The sequence below is a fragment of the Raphanus sativus genome, chromosome 3, assembly GCF_000801105.2.
Source record: "Raphanus sativus cultivar WK10039 chromosome 3, ASM80110v3, whole genome shotgun sequence".
NCBI lineage: Eukaryota > Viridiplantae > Streptophyta > Magnoliopsida > Brassicales > Brassicaceae > Raphanus > Raphanus sativus.
The window spans coordinates 8,037,657-8,051,824 of NC_079513.1; the positions used below are offsets into that span (position 1 = coordinate 8,037,657).

The 14,168-nt window shown below is 43.5% G+C and overlaps 1 protein-coding gene across 1 annotated transcript; it reads left to right on the top strand.

The window, feature by feature from the left end:
• Positions 1 to 546: 546 nt before the first annotated feature.
• On the top strand, positions 547 to 4,036 carry LOC130509509 (uncharacterized). The gene is made up of 2 exons (XM_057005636.1): positions 547 to 2,254; positions 2,326 to 4,036. The coding sequence occupies exons 1-2, from the start codon at positions 1,631 to 1,633 to the stop codon at positions 3,160 to 3,162; spliced, it is 1,461 nt and encodes a 486-aa protein (XP_056861616.1). The 5' UTR covers positions 547 to 1,630; the 3' UTR covers positions 3,163 to 4,036.
• The last annotated feature ends 10,132 nt before the right edge of the window (positions 4,037 to 14,168 follow it).

Below are 14,168 nucleotides of genomic sequence, written 5' to 3' on the forward strand. Positions count from 1 at the left end.
TGGGATCCGCAACAGCTTCCCTTTGACCGGGTCCTGCGCTTCTTGTTATTATGATGTGAGCTTCCTCTTTACCGTGACCTCTTCCAATGATCACCTTAGCTCTCAGCCTCCGGCTCTAGCTTAGTTCCACTTAGGTGTCGAATTCACGATGGGCCAGTCGCGGCCTGTTATCATTTTTCATTATCCATTAATCAGCTATCGGGCCATATTCGGGCCCAACAGTTGCCCCCAGCTCTCGAGATGAGGTTTCGTTATTCTCGGGAGCTAGACCTAGCCGCCCAAGCTAGATTCTCTTGTTGAGATCATGATTACTAGCTATCTCAACCGCATTTATTCTTATCCGATCGGACGGCTGTAATCTATCTTTAGTTAAATCGACGGCTTTAGATTAAAGCGAGTTTGAATTTCAATTTCCGACTTTCGAGACGTGATGGGATATAAAGCTGAGAGAATTAACTGCTTGTCTCTCCACTTCCTCCACGCCTCTCGACGGTTTCCAAGGTAATTCACCCTCTCTCCTTTATTTTACCGTTTTTTGTCATTATATTTTTTTTTATCTGCCTCTCGATCAATCTAGTTCTTCACCTTGAATTTCTCTCTGAGATTCTGCCTTAGATCGATTCTATTCTTTTGCTTCCTATTTTCCCTTTCCTTTCCTATCATGAGTCGAAAAGAAGGTTCCGGCGAAGTTCAGATCTCAGCCTCCGGTGCCCGTATTATGAAGGTCAAACGGGAAGCTGGTGAGAAGATGACGGAAGCCAAGAAGAAAAAGAGCAAAGACTCGATCGGAGCACGAGTTAAGAGGATGAAGAAGAAAGGCGGCAAGAGCACCTCCTCCGGTCCTCACTTCCCTTCCCTCTTGAAGGGTCAGGACGTTGTCAATCTTGCCGTTCAGGCTCACGGCACGAGCGATCTAGTTAGAGCTTGAGCTGAAAACGAAAAACCCCGAGACCGCTCCGGAGGGTTGGTTCTGCGTTCACGAAAAATATATATCCAAGTGCCACCTTAGGTTTCCTCTTCCCACCCTTTTGCTGGATCTCTTAGATCACTACCAGCTAGCTCTTCCTCAACTTTGCCCATCGGTCATCCGAGTGATAAACGGGTTCATCACTAGAGCCAAGGAGGAAGGAGTTGTCGTTGGGCTATCTGAGTTAATGAGTCTCTTCTCGATAAAGGAGAGTACTTCCAAGGATGGCGGGAGCGGTACCTACTATCTCCCCTGTCGTCCAGGGCTAGGCATTTTCAAGTTCTCGGCCAGTGATGATGAATGGCGCAAGAAGTATTTTTATGTCAAGATTGACCCTTCGACGGTTCCTGTAGGCCGTGACCTCAGGAAATCATGGTCTGATATTTCCGGTTAGGATTTTAGGGATATGTTCATATGTTTGCCTTTGTTTGTCATGTTACGCTAATTGTCTTTTGACTCCTTTTGCAGAAATCAAAGATCCTGTCAAGTTATCTAGCAAACTCACCAGAGCTCTCTACAGGAAGCTACAGCATAGCCCTAACACTTGGGTAGCTTACACTACTTCGAGAGTTGGATCAGCTAGGTTCCATGAACGATACCAGGCGTCCTTTCCTGATTCAGTGACAGTTGCTGGTTTAGAAGGTATCTTTTTATTCGCAATTCATGATTTTTACTATCCGAATTAGTCTTATGCGACTAATGGATCTTTTTCATGTCTTAGTCTCTGAAGGTGATTCCATTTTCGAAGTTTCCTCCGGAGCAAGTACTTCTTCGAAGACTCAATCACAGAAGATGCCAATTCAACCTTCCTTCCGTTCCAGGGGTAGATCGACCAAGGCTGCCAGCTCCTCTAGAGGGAGTGATAAGAACCAAGGAGGATCCTTCCTTGACTCTGTGAAGGAGGTTCTTGATGAAGGAGGTTCTGCTCCTGCTAAAGGTGTTGGCTCTTCGGAGCCTAAGGTTCAGGAAGTTGGCCTTCCCTCCGAGGTCCCGATGACTGAAGCTGATCCTCAAATAGTGAGGGATCCTCCGGAGTCTGAGCCCCCGAGGAATAAGAGGTCTCGAACTGACCAGGTTGATAGGCCTTCGAGGTCTTCCTCCTCCTCCTCTAGAGGAGGGACCGTTGGCTGGAACTTTGCTCATTCGAAACCTGGATCGGTTTTGGACGATCCGTGGGGTTTGGCTACTCTGATGAGGCACATGAAGAGTCCCGGGTGTTCCCTCCCTTCGATCTCCAATCTCACGCACAAGGATGAGTACGTCGATATTGCTCATCACATGGGTCAGGTATGAAGTTTATTTCATCTTTCAGCTTTTTCTTTGGAAGGTTTTGTTAAATCGTTTTCCGTTTTCCGCAGCTGGCTGGTGCTATTAACAGAGCTCAGTTCAAGTTTGAGGACGCTGTACACAATGCCCCTAGTGCTGAGGAATTAGCCCAGGTCACTGAGTTGGTCAAGGCCAACAAGACTGAGCTCAACCAGACTCGGGCTCTGATCTCGGATCTCCAAGCCGAGGTGAAGAGACTTGGCTCTAAGTGTGATGCTCAGCAAGGGACGATCGAGAGCCAGCTGATTGACCTCCAGGTGAAGAATAGGAAGATTGGGGAGTTGGATGCTGCTCGGAAGATAGCCGAGTATCAAGTCAAGGAGCTGATTTCCACATCACAGAACAGCCAGAAGAACAAGGAGGCTGAGGTCAGGCTAGCCGTCCGAAGAGGAAAGAAAGAGGTAGCCGAAGCCTACAACAAGATTCTGGTTATTGTCAAGGAGAAGTTCTCCAAGAAGAAGGACGAAGTCGACCTCCTGGTTCATGCCCAAGAGATTCAAGCCAACACCGAGCTCCTGAAAGACATACTGGATGGCGAGATTAAGAGTGCTCAAGACGAGTATGATCACTTGGTAGCCATAATGCCGGAAGCTGTTGCAGCGTACGAGAAGGCTCAGGTCTCGGATTTCTCGATCGGCAAGCTCCCTCTTCCCCAACTCTCTGAGAGCTCAGGTACTTTTGAGGTCAATATGTTTAATCTCTTCCTTTCTGGAGAGTTTGGTTCTAATTTGGGATTGGTGGGTTCTTACTCAGCCCCAGTCGAAACCGCCTCTGGAGGTAACGACAAGGAGATGGAGGAGGAGGTTCCTGAGGAGGAAGATCCAGTTGGTAAGGGAGCTGAGAAGAGCTCGGATGACAAGGAAGTTTAAGAGTTGAGGCTCTTTCATGTTTTCTAGGATTTCTGCCCGATGGGCTTTGTTTCATTTGTTTTCAAGACTTATAGCCTGAGGAGGCTTTTAAACTTTTATCTATTTTGCATTTCGGATCTTTGTTAGCCTGGGGAGGCTTTTAAACCTTTGTTTAATTTCAAACTTGGTTTTCTTTTCGTTTTGAGTTTTTAGCTTTATTCGTGAAATATGACAACTTGATCATAATCGAATCTTGTGATAAGTCTGGAAGACTTTGGTCGTTTTTAGTTCGTTAAGAGGAATTCTTGGAGTATCGGGACTAGCTTAGGATTTTTAGGGACCTAAGTTTAACCTGGACACCTTAGGTGGGGGTTCTTGGAAACCTGAACTTGTTTGTGGGATTTTAAGACCCGTTGAAGTTTGCTTAGGATTTTAAGACCTTTATGATTTGATGAGGATTTTAAGACCTCGAAGATTTGATAAGGATTTTAAGACCTTGGAGAATTTGACAAGGATTTTAAGACCTTGGAGATTTGGTAAGGATTTTAAGACCTTAGATCCAGGTTCGTCGAGACCTGATACTGTCTGAAGGATTTTAAGACCTTTAGGTTCAGGTTCGTCGAGACCTGATATTGCTTTGAAGGATTTTAAGACCTTTAGGATTGTTAAGGATTTTAAGACCTTAGGTCCAGGTTCGTCGAGACCTGATATTGTCTGAAGGATTTTAAGACCTTAGGTTCAGGTTCGTCGAGACCTGATATTGCTTTGAAGGATTTTAAGACCTTTAGGATTGTTAAGGATTTTAAGACCTTAGGTTCAGGTTCGCAGGGACCTGTTTTGTTAAAGAATTGAGATAACGAGAATAATTTCTTTATTGATAATTAGATACATGGTATCATAGCAATCATACAATTTGCTTGTATCATACGTTTGCTGCGCGGGCTATGTGTTTTTAATCAGACATATGCCCCCTTTGATTGTAGTGAACGAAGTGTTTGAAATGAGGTTGGGGCTGCACTCATGACGGAGTTGCCTACGTACCCAGTCAAGGGATCAAGCCTAACGTAGTTCGGGAATTTTAGGTACCTAATGATAATATCTCTTAAGATTCGTGGCGTTCCACGATCTGATTTCAGGTACCCCGGTTCGCACCTTTCGGAGCTTGTAAACGCCAGGTCGTACTACATGGATGATCTGATAGGGACCTTCCCAGTTAGTTCCTAACTTCCCAGCATTTGGCTCTTTGGTTCATTCGAAAACTTTCCTAAGTACTAGGTCACCTACAGCAAACTGCCGGAGCCTGACTTTGGAATTGTACTATCGTGCCATTGCTTGCTGATAGTTCTGAATGCGAATCAAAGCTCGGTCCCGTCTTTCCTCGATTAGATCGAGGCTGTCAGTTAGGAGCTGATCATTAGCTGCGGGATTGGATGTACAGAGTTCCCGGCGTAGGCTACCAGCAATGGTTTCAGCTGGAACGACGGCTTCCATCCCATATGCTAAGGAGAAAGGAGTTTCTTCTGTGGCTTTTCGTGGGGTGGTCCGACATGCCCAAAGTACTTCAAGTAACTTCTCTGACCAGAGTTCCTTCTGGGTTCCGAGGCGTTTCTTGAGGTTTGCTAATACTGATTTATTAGCAGCCTCCGCCTGTCCGTTACCTTGAGGTCGGCGAGGTGATGAGAAGGTCAGGCGAATATTCCACTTGTCACAAAATATTTTGAAATCGTGGGATATGAATTGTCCTCCATTGTCAGTTACGATTTCGTATGGGACGCCGTGTCTACACACAATATCTTTCCATACAAATTGCTCGACCTCGACCCTGGTTACCTGCTGGAAAGCTTCAGCCTCTATCCATTTTGTGAAGTAGTCCGTTAAGACTAAGAGGAAGCGTAGCTTCTTCTTTCCACTTCCTGATGTACTAGTGGTCCCACGATATCCATGGACCATCTCATAAATGGATAAGGGGCAGATATGTTAGACAGCTTTTCCGCAGGTTGGTGTATAATCGGTGCATGCCTCTGGCATTTGTCGCATGAAGAGGAATAGGCCTCACAATCTGCAATAATGGTAGGCCAGAAATATCCTTGTCTTTTGATTCTGATGGCTAAAGCTCTTCCTCCAGAGTGGTTCCCGCAGGAACCGTCGTGCATTTCCTTCATGAGTCTTATAGCAACGAGGCCATGGACGCATTTTAGGTAAGGTCCGGAAATGCTTCGTTTGAGGAGGACAGATTCAGTTACGCAATATCTCGCGCTTAATGCTTTGAGCTTTCGAGCCTCCCATTTATTGGGTGGAGTCTTTCCCTCCAGGATGTATTGCGTGATTGGAATTCTCCAATCCTCTCTTCCTACAACTTTGTTATGAAGAGACGAGGGAGGTTCCTGTTCGGGACCTGGTGTCGTGGTGCCCCCGGAGGTATTGGTAGGATTGGGCTCCAGGGAGTCTGAATTCCGAGGAATACCTCCAGATGAATTTTGGAGAGCTGTACGGCTTCTGGTTTTAACTCTGCAGATGACTGGGTCTGAGTTGGTGCCCCCGGGGGTATTCTCGAGATCAGGCTCTAAGGAGTCTGAATTTCGAGGAATATCTTCCGTGACTTGGATTATGTTCCCGGAGGTATGCTTTTTTGCGCTGCATATTCTGGTTTTTGGAAACCAAAATGTTGTGAAAACCTGGGTAGCTACCGCTTCAGGGCAGGTACCTTCGGGTTGCGCTTTTAGTTTGCTCTCTTTTTCAGCTTTAGTAGCTATGTCGATGCTTGGTTTCTCGATTCTTTCTACGGGTATGATTCGTTTTACGAGGGGGTCTGATGTGGAAGCTAAAGCAGCCAATGCATCTGCTGAGGAGTTCTCACCTCGTGGGATTCTCGTTAGCTCGAATTTGTCGAACTGTCTAGTGAGGTTCTGGACGACTTCGAGATATGCCCCCATTCTTTCGTCCCTCGTTTCATATTCTCCGTGAAACTGGCTAGTTACTAGCTGTGAATCACTATAAGCGTTTAGCTCTCGGATTCCGAGGCTTAGGGCGAGCTTCAACCCTGCGATTAGTGCTTCATATTCAGCTTCGTTGTTTGAGGCGCTGAATCCGAGCCTATATGACTGCTCGATGGTTTCTCCTGCTGAAGAAGTTAGCCTTAGACCGATATCGGACCCCTGTTTTGATGAGGCTCCGTCGACGTATAGGCTCCACTTCGGAGATTCCATTTCGGAGTCTAACTGCTCGGATGTTAATTCGATGATAAAGTCAGCGAGGACCTGAGCTTTCGCTGCTGCTCGAGGTCTATACTCAATATCATATTCGCTGAGTTCTATGGCCCATTTAGCCAATCGCCCTGACTGGCTGGGGCTGTGCAAGATCATTCGTAATGGTTGTGAGGTCATTACGACGATCGAGTGCGATTGGAAGTAAGGTCGCAATTTTCTGGCGGCTGTTACGACTGCTAGAGCTAGTTTTTCCATTGCAGGGTACCTTGTTTCGGCGTCTATCAAACTTTTACTGGTGTAATAGACAGGTCTTTGTTCGTTTTGTTCTTCTCGTACTAGAACGCCGCTGACTGCAGCAGTTGATACAGCGAGATATAGGTACAATGGCTCTCCTATTACTGGTTTAGATAGGATCGGAGGTTCGGAGAGGTAAGCTTTCAATTGCTTGAAGGCTTCCTCACATTTCTCGTCCCATAAGAACTTCTTATTATTTCTTAGAAGTTTGTAAAATGGGAGGCATTTATCGGTGGACTTGGATATAAATCGATTCAATGCCGCGATTCGTCCAGTCAATCTCTGTACCTCTCTGGTCGTCTTAGGTGACGGCATTTCTAGGAAGGTTGCTATCTGCTGCGGGTTGGCTTCAATGCCTCTTTCGGTTACGAGATAGCCTAGGAACTCGCCTGAGGGTACCCCGAAAGTACATTTAGTGGGATTGAGCTTCATATCGTACTTGTTCAGGATATCGAAGCATTCCCTTAAGTGGGAGATATGATCTTCTCCAGCTGAGGATTTGACTAGCATGTCGTCGATATAGACCTCCATGGTTTTTCCAAGTTGTCCAGCAAACATCTTATTTACTAGCCTCTGATAGGTAGCTCCTGCATTTTTTAATCCGAATGGCATAACCTTATAACAATAGGTTCCTCGTTCGGTTATGAATGCAGTTTTCTCCTGGTCCTCAGGATCCATCATGATTTGGTTGTATCCTGAGAAGGCATCCATGAAGGATAGGAGTTGATGGCCGGCTGTTGCTTCAACCAGGCGGTCGATGTGAGGTAACGGGAAGCTGTCTTTAGGACAAGCTTTGTTTAGGTCTGTGAAGTCTACACAGATTCTCCACTTCCCGTTTTTCTTCTTTACCACTACTGGGTTAGCTAACCAGTCAGGGTAATGTACCTCTCGAATGGACCCAGCTTTCGTAATTCGGTCAACTTCGTCGTTAACAGCTTGAGCCTTTTCGAGACCTAGCTTACGACGCTTCTGTTTGATCGGTTTGAAAGTAGGTTCAACTTTTAGCTTATGGGTGGTGATGTTCGGATCTATTCCTTTCATGTCATTGGTGGACCATGCAAAGGTTTTGACATTGCTTTTCAAAAAATCAATGAGCTCCTTTTTTGTCTCAAGAGGTAGCTCGGACCCGATGCTCACTTGTCTTTCAGGATCTGAGTCATCGATGCAAACTTTTTCGGTTAGGTTCCTGGGGGGACCTCGAATATTTTGTTGCATTTCGCGACCCTCCTGGATCTGTAATTGCTATTGGGGGGATTTTTTGAGGATTTCGAATCCTCCCAAATAGCAGATCCTGGATATCTTCTGGCTACCGTGTATGGTAGCTATCCCTTCGGGTGTTGGAAATTTTACGCACTGATGGTACGTTGAGGCTACTGCCTTCATTTTGTGGATCCAAGGTCTTCCCAAAATCGCGTGGAACGGGGAAGGTCTATCGATGACTACTAAGTTGGTCATTTTCATTATTCCGCCAGCTATGACTGGGAGCTTGATAGTTCCCAATGAGGTAGTTGTTTCTCCGGAGAAGCCTACGAGATTAGCTTTTTGGCCAATAATTTCGTAGTCGTCTATTTCCATCCCTTTTAGGGTGTTATAGAAAATGAGGTCGACAGAGCTTCCTGTGTCTATCATGAGCTTAGGAACCTCGTATCCTGCGATGTTCAGGGTGACGATCAACGCATCATCGTGAGGTATGTCAAGGTTTGAGGTCTCGCTCTCCCAGAAAGAAATCTTAGTGTTGGATTCAGGATTAGGAGGCTTAGGTCCAGTGTTAGACACAGCCTTCCGCACGTGATTCTTAATGGAATTGACGGAGTCTTGACATATGTCTGATCCTCCAAGGATACAGTCCACCCTCGAGTCGGGGCTCGATTGAGGGGAGGGTTTGCTCAAGAGAGCTTCGACTTGTAAACTTTTTCCTTGGGGGAATTTCCCAAGAATCATGTCGACTCTTTTTTTGGGACCTGGAGGTGGCGAATCGGTCTCCTTCTCAGGTGACCTCTCGCGTTTCGGGGAAGTGTCCCTGGAACCTCTTTTCTGATAAGGTGGCGGCTTTTTAAGGTCCACGCCCTTTATTTCTCCGGCTGCGAATTTAGCTGCCAGCTGGCGTTGGAGGTCCCAACACTCTTCGGTTGAGTGTCCTTCGCGATCGTGATAAGAGCAACGTTTGCCTTTATCGAAGCCTTTTGACCAGGGAGTTTTGTTTGCTGCTGCAACAGGTTTCTCTTCCTTGTCTTCCTCGATTGCGTAGGAATGTTCTCCCTGAGTTTGATTATTTCGAGGGTTACCCTTTTTATGAGGTCCTTTAGTCTCGGAGGAGTCACCTTTCGAATGATTCTGTGGTTTCTTGTGGAGTTTATCCAGTGCAGCTGTCTCCTCCTCCAAAGTAATATATTTGGTGGCTCTATGAAGAGCGTCATCGATAGTTGGAGGAGCATTGAGTGTTAGCTCTGACCAAAATTTCGATCTATAGAACAGACCTCTCCTAAGGGCCTCGATGGCAACTTTGTCGTTAGGATTCGAGAGCTTAGTTCTTATTGCCCTGAATTTCTCGATGTAGACTCGTAATGAGTCTCCCATTCCTTGACTAACCTTCCAAAGGTCAGCCTCAGAGGCTTGCTTCTGGATATGGGTTGAATATTGCTTCATAAAGGCGTTGGTTAATTGATCGAAATTGTCTATCGAGGCTGGCTCGAGACCGGAGAACCACTCAAGGGCTGTTCCGACCAAATTTTCGGCGAATGTCCTACAGTAACCTGCTTCACATTCTTCCTGTGTGAAATGGGCTTTAACAATTGCCAATCGGAAAGCTCTCAAATAGGCTTTTGGGTCGGAGGTCCCATCATACTCAGGAATTCTGATTTTTCGGGTATCTCTTATGTGAGAGCTGGCAATTCTGTCCGTGAATGGAGTTCCACGGGTTTCCTCGATTAAGCTATCGATTTCGGGAGCTGAACTCGTAGCTTTATGGACTTGAGCTCCCAATTTCTGGAGAGCCGCGTGAGTTCGCTCCATATATCTACGGATAGCTTCAGGTCCTTCAAACGGAAGGACGTTTGGATCGTTCGCAGGTACCCGACGGGTAGGTTCTTGACGGAAACGAGTTGGCTCATCCTCCCATGCGGTTGGTGGGCTAAGTCGCTCGGCATTTCTTGGGTTATCGGAGTCTATCCTTTGATAACCGTCCCCATTCGGGATCGAGCTTCTAGTTTGATAAACCGAAGCTGACGCTCTGCCCCCAGATGGGAAGGACATTCCTGCTCCGAACCTAGGATCAGGCGGCGGAGGAGGTAAACGAGTACTCCTGTCAGTGACCTGACCGGGTGTGGAACTAGTTGTTGCTATGTTACTTCCCATAGCACTGGCATTAGGTGGATTGAAAACGGGAGCTGTTCCAGTATGAGGTGTCTGGAAAGCAGATCTGCGTCCTTCCGGGGTAGTGCTATCAGGGGAAAAGTTTAAACGTGCTCGGGGAAATGAGGGATCGGTTAATCGATCATGAAAGATGACCCCCGGAGCCTGACGTTGCAGTGGTTGGGTTGTTGCGTTTAGAGATCTAGTTATCTCTTCGAATCGTTGTTGACGTACAGTCAGCTGATGCATCGTGCGCTCACTTTCCTGAGCTTTGTCTACCAATTGTATCATCATCTGGCGGATCTCAGAGAGCTGAGCCTCTGTTTGATTCGGAATGGCTTGCTGCTGAGGATTCTCGGTAATCGGGAGCCCGGAGGTGTTTCCACCTGATGACCTCGGGTTAGTAACTCCGGTTGTAGTTTGGCTCGTTCGAGCATCAACCGGAGGCTGTTGCCTAGATCGGTGGTCGCCACGTTGAGGCTCTGTGATTATAAGACTAGAGCCTCCGTCGTTCGGTGAGCCATCGCCCTGAATCGGGAGGTTAAGGTCAGACGGGGTTGTTGTCTGATCGGTAGGACTCATCCTCAAGTTAGAGTAAGGGATTTGATTGTTTCTTCCCCACAGACGGCGCCAATTGTGAGGGGTAAAACTCACACCTAGATTTTAGATCAGGTTTTATGTTTAGGAAAGGTTAGGGAAAGATTATCGCGGGCTGAATCCCGTAAGAACTTGATGAATGAACTTCGATTTGTATTGATATAATAGAAATGGGATGGTTATAAAGATGTTTCTTTTGATGATTACAAAGATAACAAAAGGATTATATCTAAGAATGTTTCGATGAATGTTAAGTAAAATCTCAGTAGAATAGGGTCCCTTTCTTAGTCTTCGACCTTCTCTTTAAATAGTCTTGGATTTCTTCAGGTCGTCTTCAACCGATCTCCGAGATCCTCTCCGCTTGAGGTGGGATCCGCAACAGCTTCCCTTTGACCGGGTCCTGCGCTTCTTGTTATTATGATGTGAGCTTCCTCTTTACCGTGACCTCTTCCAATGATCACCTTAGCTCTCAGCCTTCGGCTCTAGCTTAGTTCCACTTAGGAGTCGAATTCACGAAGGGCCAGTCGCGGCCTGTTATCATTTTTCATTATCCATTAATCAGCTATCGGGCCATATTCGGGCCCAACAATGATCATCTAACCTCTGACCTTCTGCATTACGCATATGACCCTCCTGGTCATGCACGTCTCCATTTTCTTCCTGAATAAGAACTAGAGTCGCAACCATGTCTACTCTCTGATTAGAGTCGATCAATGTTCGTTGAGAAGTGTTGATTGATGTCTGTTGAGCAGTGTCGGTTGACGGTTGAGTAGTGCTGGTTGAAGTTTTCTGACAAGTATCGGTTGACGAAGTGAAGTTGTTGTCGATCGAACAATGCATTTCTCTTGGCGGATTGAACGTTCCAAACATGCAGGATCTGAGAATAGTAGTTATTTTTCCTTGTTTCTCTGGTACTCCTAGGCAGGTGCCTGAAAGGCAAGGAAAAAATATTGTAATTGTTTGTCTAATGGCAAATCCAATGATCCCCGGCAACAGCGACAAATTTGATATCACTCAAATTATCCTGTTGAGCAACTTTATTCTCTCAGTTAAGAGGTTCAGTTGTAGTATATAGGGATCGAATCCATATGGAGCATGGACACATAATAAATCAAAGTAGTCGCTATTAAGCTAGGAGAATAAATTATAAAGTAGTAAATTATGCAGTTAGTTAATTGATTGGTTGGTTTGTAAACAATATGAGAAAAACTAAATCTAGGGTTGTAGACAATCATTATTATAAAGATATAGAATTCTTAGGGTATGTGAATACAAGCCTAGAACTCGATGTCTAATGCAAAAGACAATCAGCTCTTGCTATGAGTTTAATATATTGACGAAGTGTTTCAGTTGTCGCTTGTTAACACGGATCGAGTGTCAATCGATGCTATTTAGTGGGTGTCGATCGACACTGCCTTAGGCAAGCGTTATCGAACTGATCGATTTGGTTCACTAGTTTTACTAAATCAGTTGTCATTTGTTTCCAGCAATCCTAGCTCAAGAGAGTCTATTCTCGTGAAAAACCTACCGTCGTAGTTGTCTACAAATCATAAGCAAGGATATTTTATGATTACCCTAGCAATTCTATAGTTTTGGCTGATCCATCAAAACCTTAATTAACCCTAAATCTAACAAGGGAAACTACTTAGACATAATAAAGAAGAACCTAGCAATAGTCTTAATAGAATGCATAAAATAGAATAAGAAGAGATCAACATAGTTCCAATATAAGCACTGAAGGAGTCTTGGATCTTTTCTCCAAACCTACTAAAAACCCTACAATTGTATGCTAAGAAATAAGAGAATGGAAAAGTGGGTGTTGCCTAATATAATAGTAGAGCACACAAATAGTAGGTATAAATTGGTATGGGGTACTCTTGTAATTAGGTGAAACCTCTGGGTTTAAGTCAGCTAAGAAGAAGTCGATCATGCATGTCTTCTTGTGAGACTGACGATCGACAACAAGGGATTTTCATTGATCGACACTTCATCTGAATGTCGACTTTGGCCGATTCTTGAATAGCTCCGAATTTCTTCTATCTTCAACTTCAAAATGCTCCATAATCACCACATTGTTCCAAAACATTCTCGAACGTGTATATACCATTGCTTAAACTGGTAGAATCCATGGAATATCAGTCACCAAACTTCTTTCACTTTGCCATCAAGTCTCCCAATCTGACAAATGGAAGTTAATCAACTCAAGAAATCACTATGAAAAATCTCAAATTAATTATTGTCATATGTTTTATCGTCTAAGGATTCCACTTTTTTTTGGGGGGGGGGTGTAATTTTTCATAAATTGTTTTTTAAAATTGTAATAGACAATATTCGTGTAGGGCATATAAAAAGGGTGTATTCAATCTAAAATAATTCTATTTTAATGGAGTTTTAGATAATTTTACACAAATTTGAGAATTTGGTGTGATTTTGGTTAAGTTAATCTTATTTACAACTATAAGTTTGAATTGCTATTTATATAAATAAGAAACTCTAGTCAAACACTCTAGTTAAAACACTTTGAAGTCTTTTTTTAATGCTGATTTATTATGATATTACAATTATGATATGAGAAAGATTACATAGACGATTCGACAACCGACAATACTATCTTCTTTATGAGATCTACGCCTAACTGCATCATATGAACCGTCCTATGAAGATTCATGCCTAACCGGATTAACTTTCACCGCCTTTCTTCCGTAATATGTATAATTGTTTAATTAACACTTTGAAGTCTACACAGAGCCGTGCGAAGGATTTTTATGCCATAAGCAAAAAAAATAATACATACTTTTAACAATATTGTATTATGACAAACTAATATATATATATATATATATAAGTAATCAATTTTTGAAAAATAAAGTTTTGATAGAAGATACATGCAAAAATATTTATTATCACTTCATTTTTATTTAACAAATACAAAACTGGCATCTCTTAAATTTTTAAACTAAGAGAAAAAATTATATAAAGATGAGTAGAAAAATTAATATGGTACAAGCAGTGAAATATTTATGTTGTAATTAAAGAAAATATGTGAAAACATTGATGTGATTTGATGATCTATGTAATCTAGTTAAGAAGTAATCAACAAAGTTTGTCTATATATGTATAAAATAAAATATAAAAATGTATGCCCTATAATGTTTTTTTTGTAAAAATTATTCAACAGAAGCCAATGCTTCAAAAGTTCTCCTGCGGGCACGGCACTGAGTCTACACCATAAATTTGGTTTAATAACAGTTGATTGGAAGTACTTTTGAAATAACAAATTAAATAACATTTGTATTTTACACTGTGTTTTTTCAATCCATGTTTGAGTAGCAGTAAATTTGTCATTTTACTACCAATCTTTGTCAAACTGCTATTTGAACACACCCTTGGTGTTCTAAAAACTTGATAAATGTTTTTAAGATATATTACTTAAGGATTATCTTATGTCAACAAAGAAGAAAAACGTCTTCTTTGACTATTATATTGTAGTTTAGTCAGATACGCATGCATTTAAAATGAATGCTTTTCCCAATTAAATATTCATACATGTTGGCTTACGAAGTCTAATAAGGCGCGTAA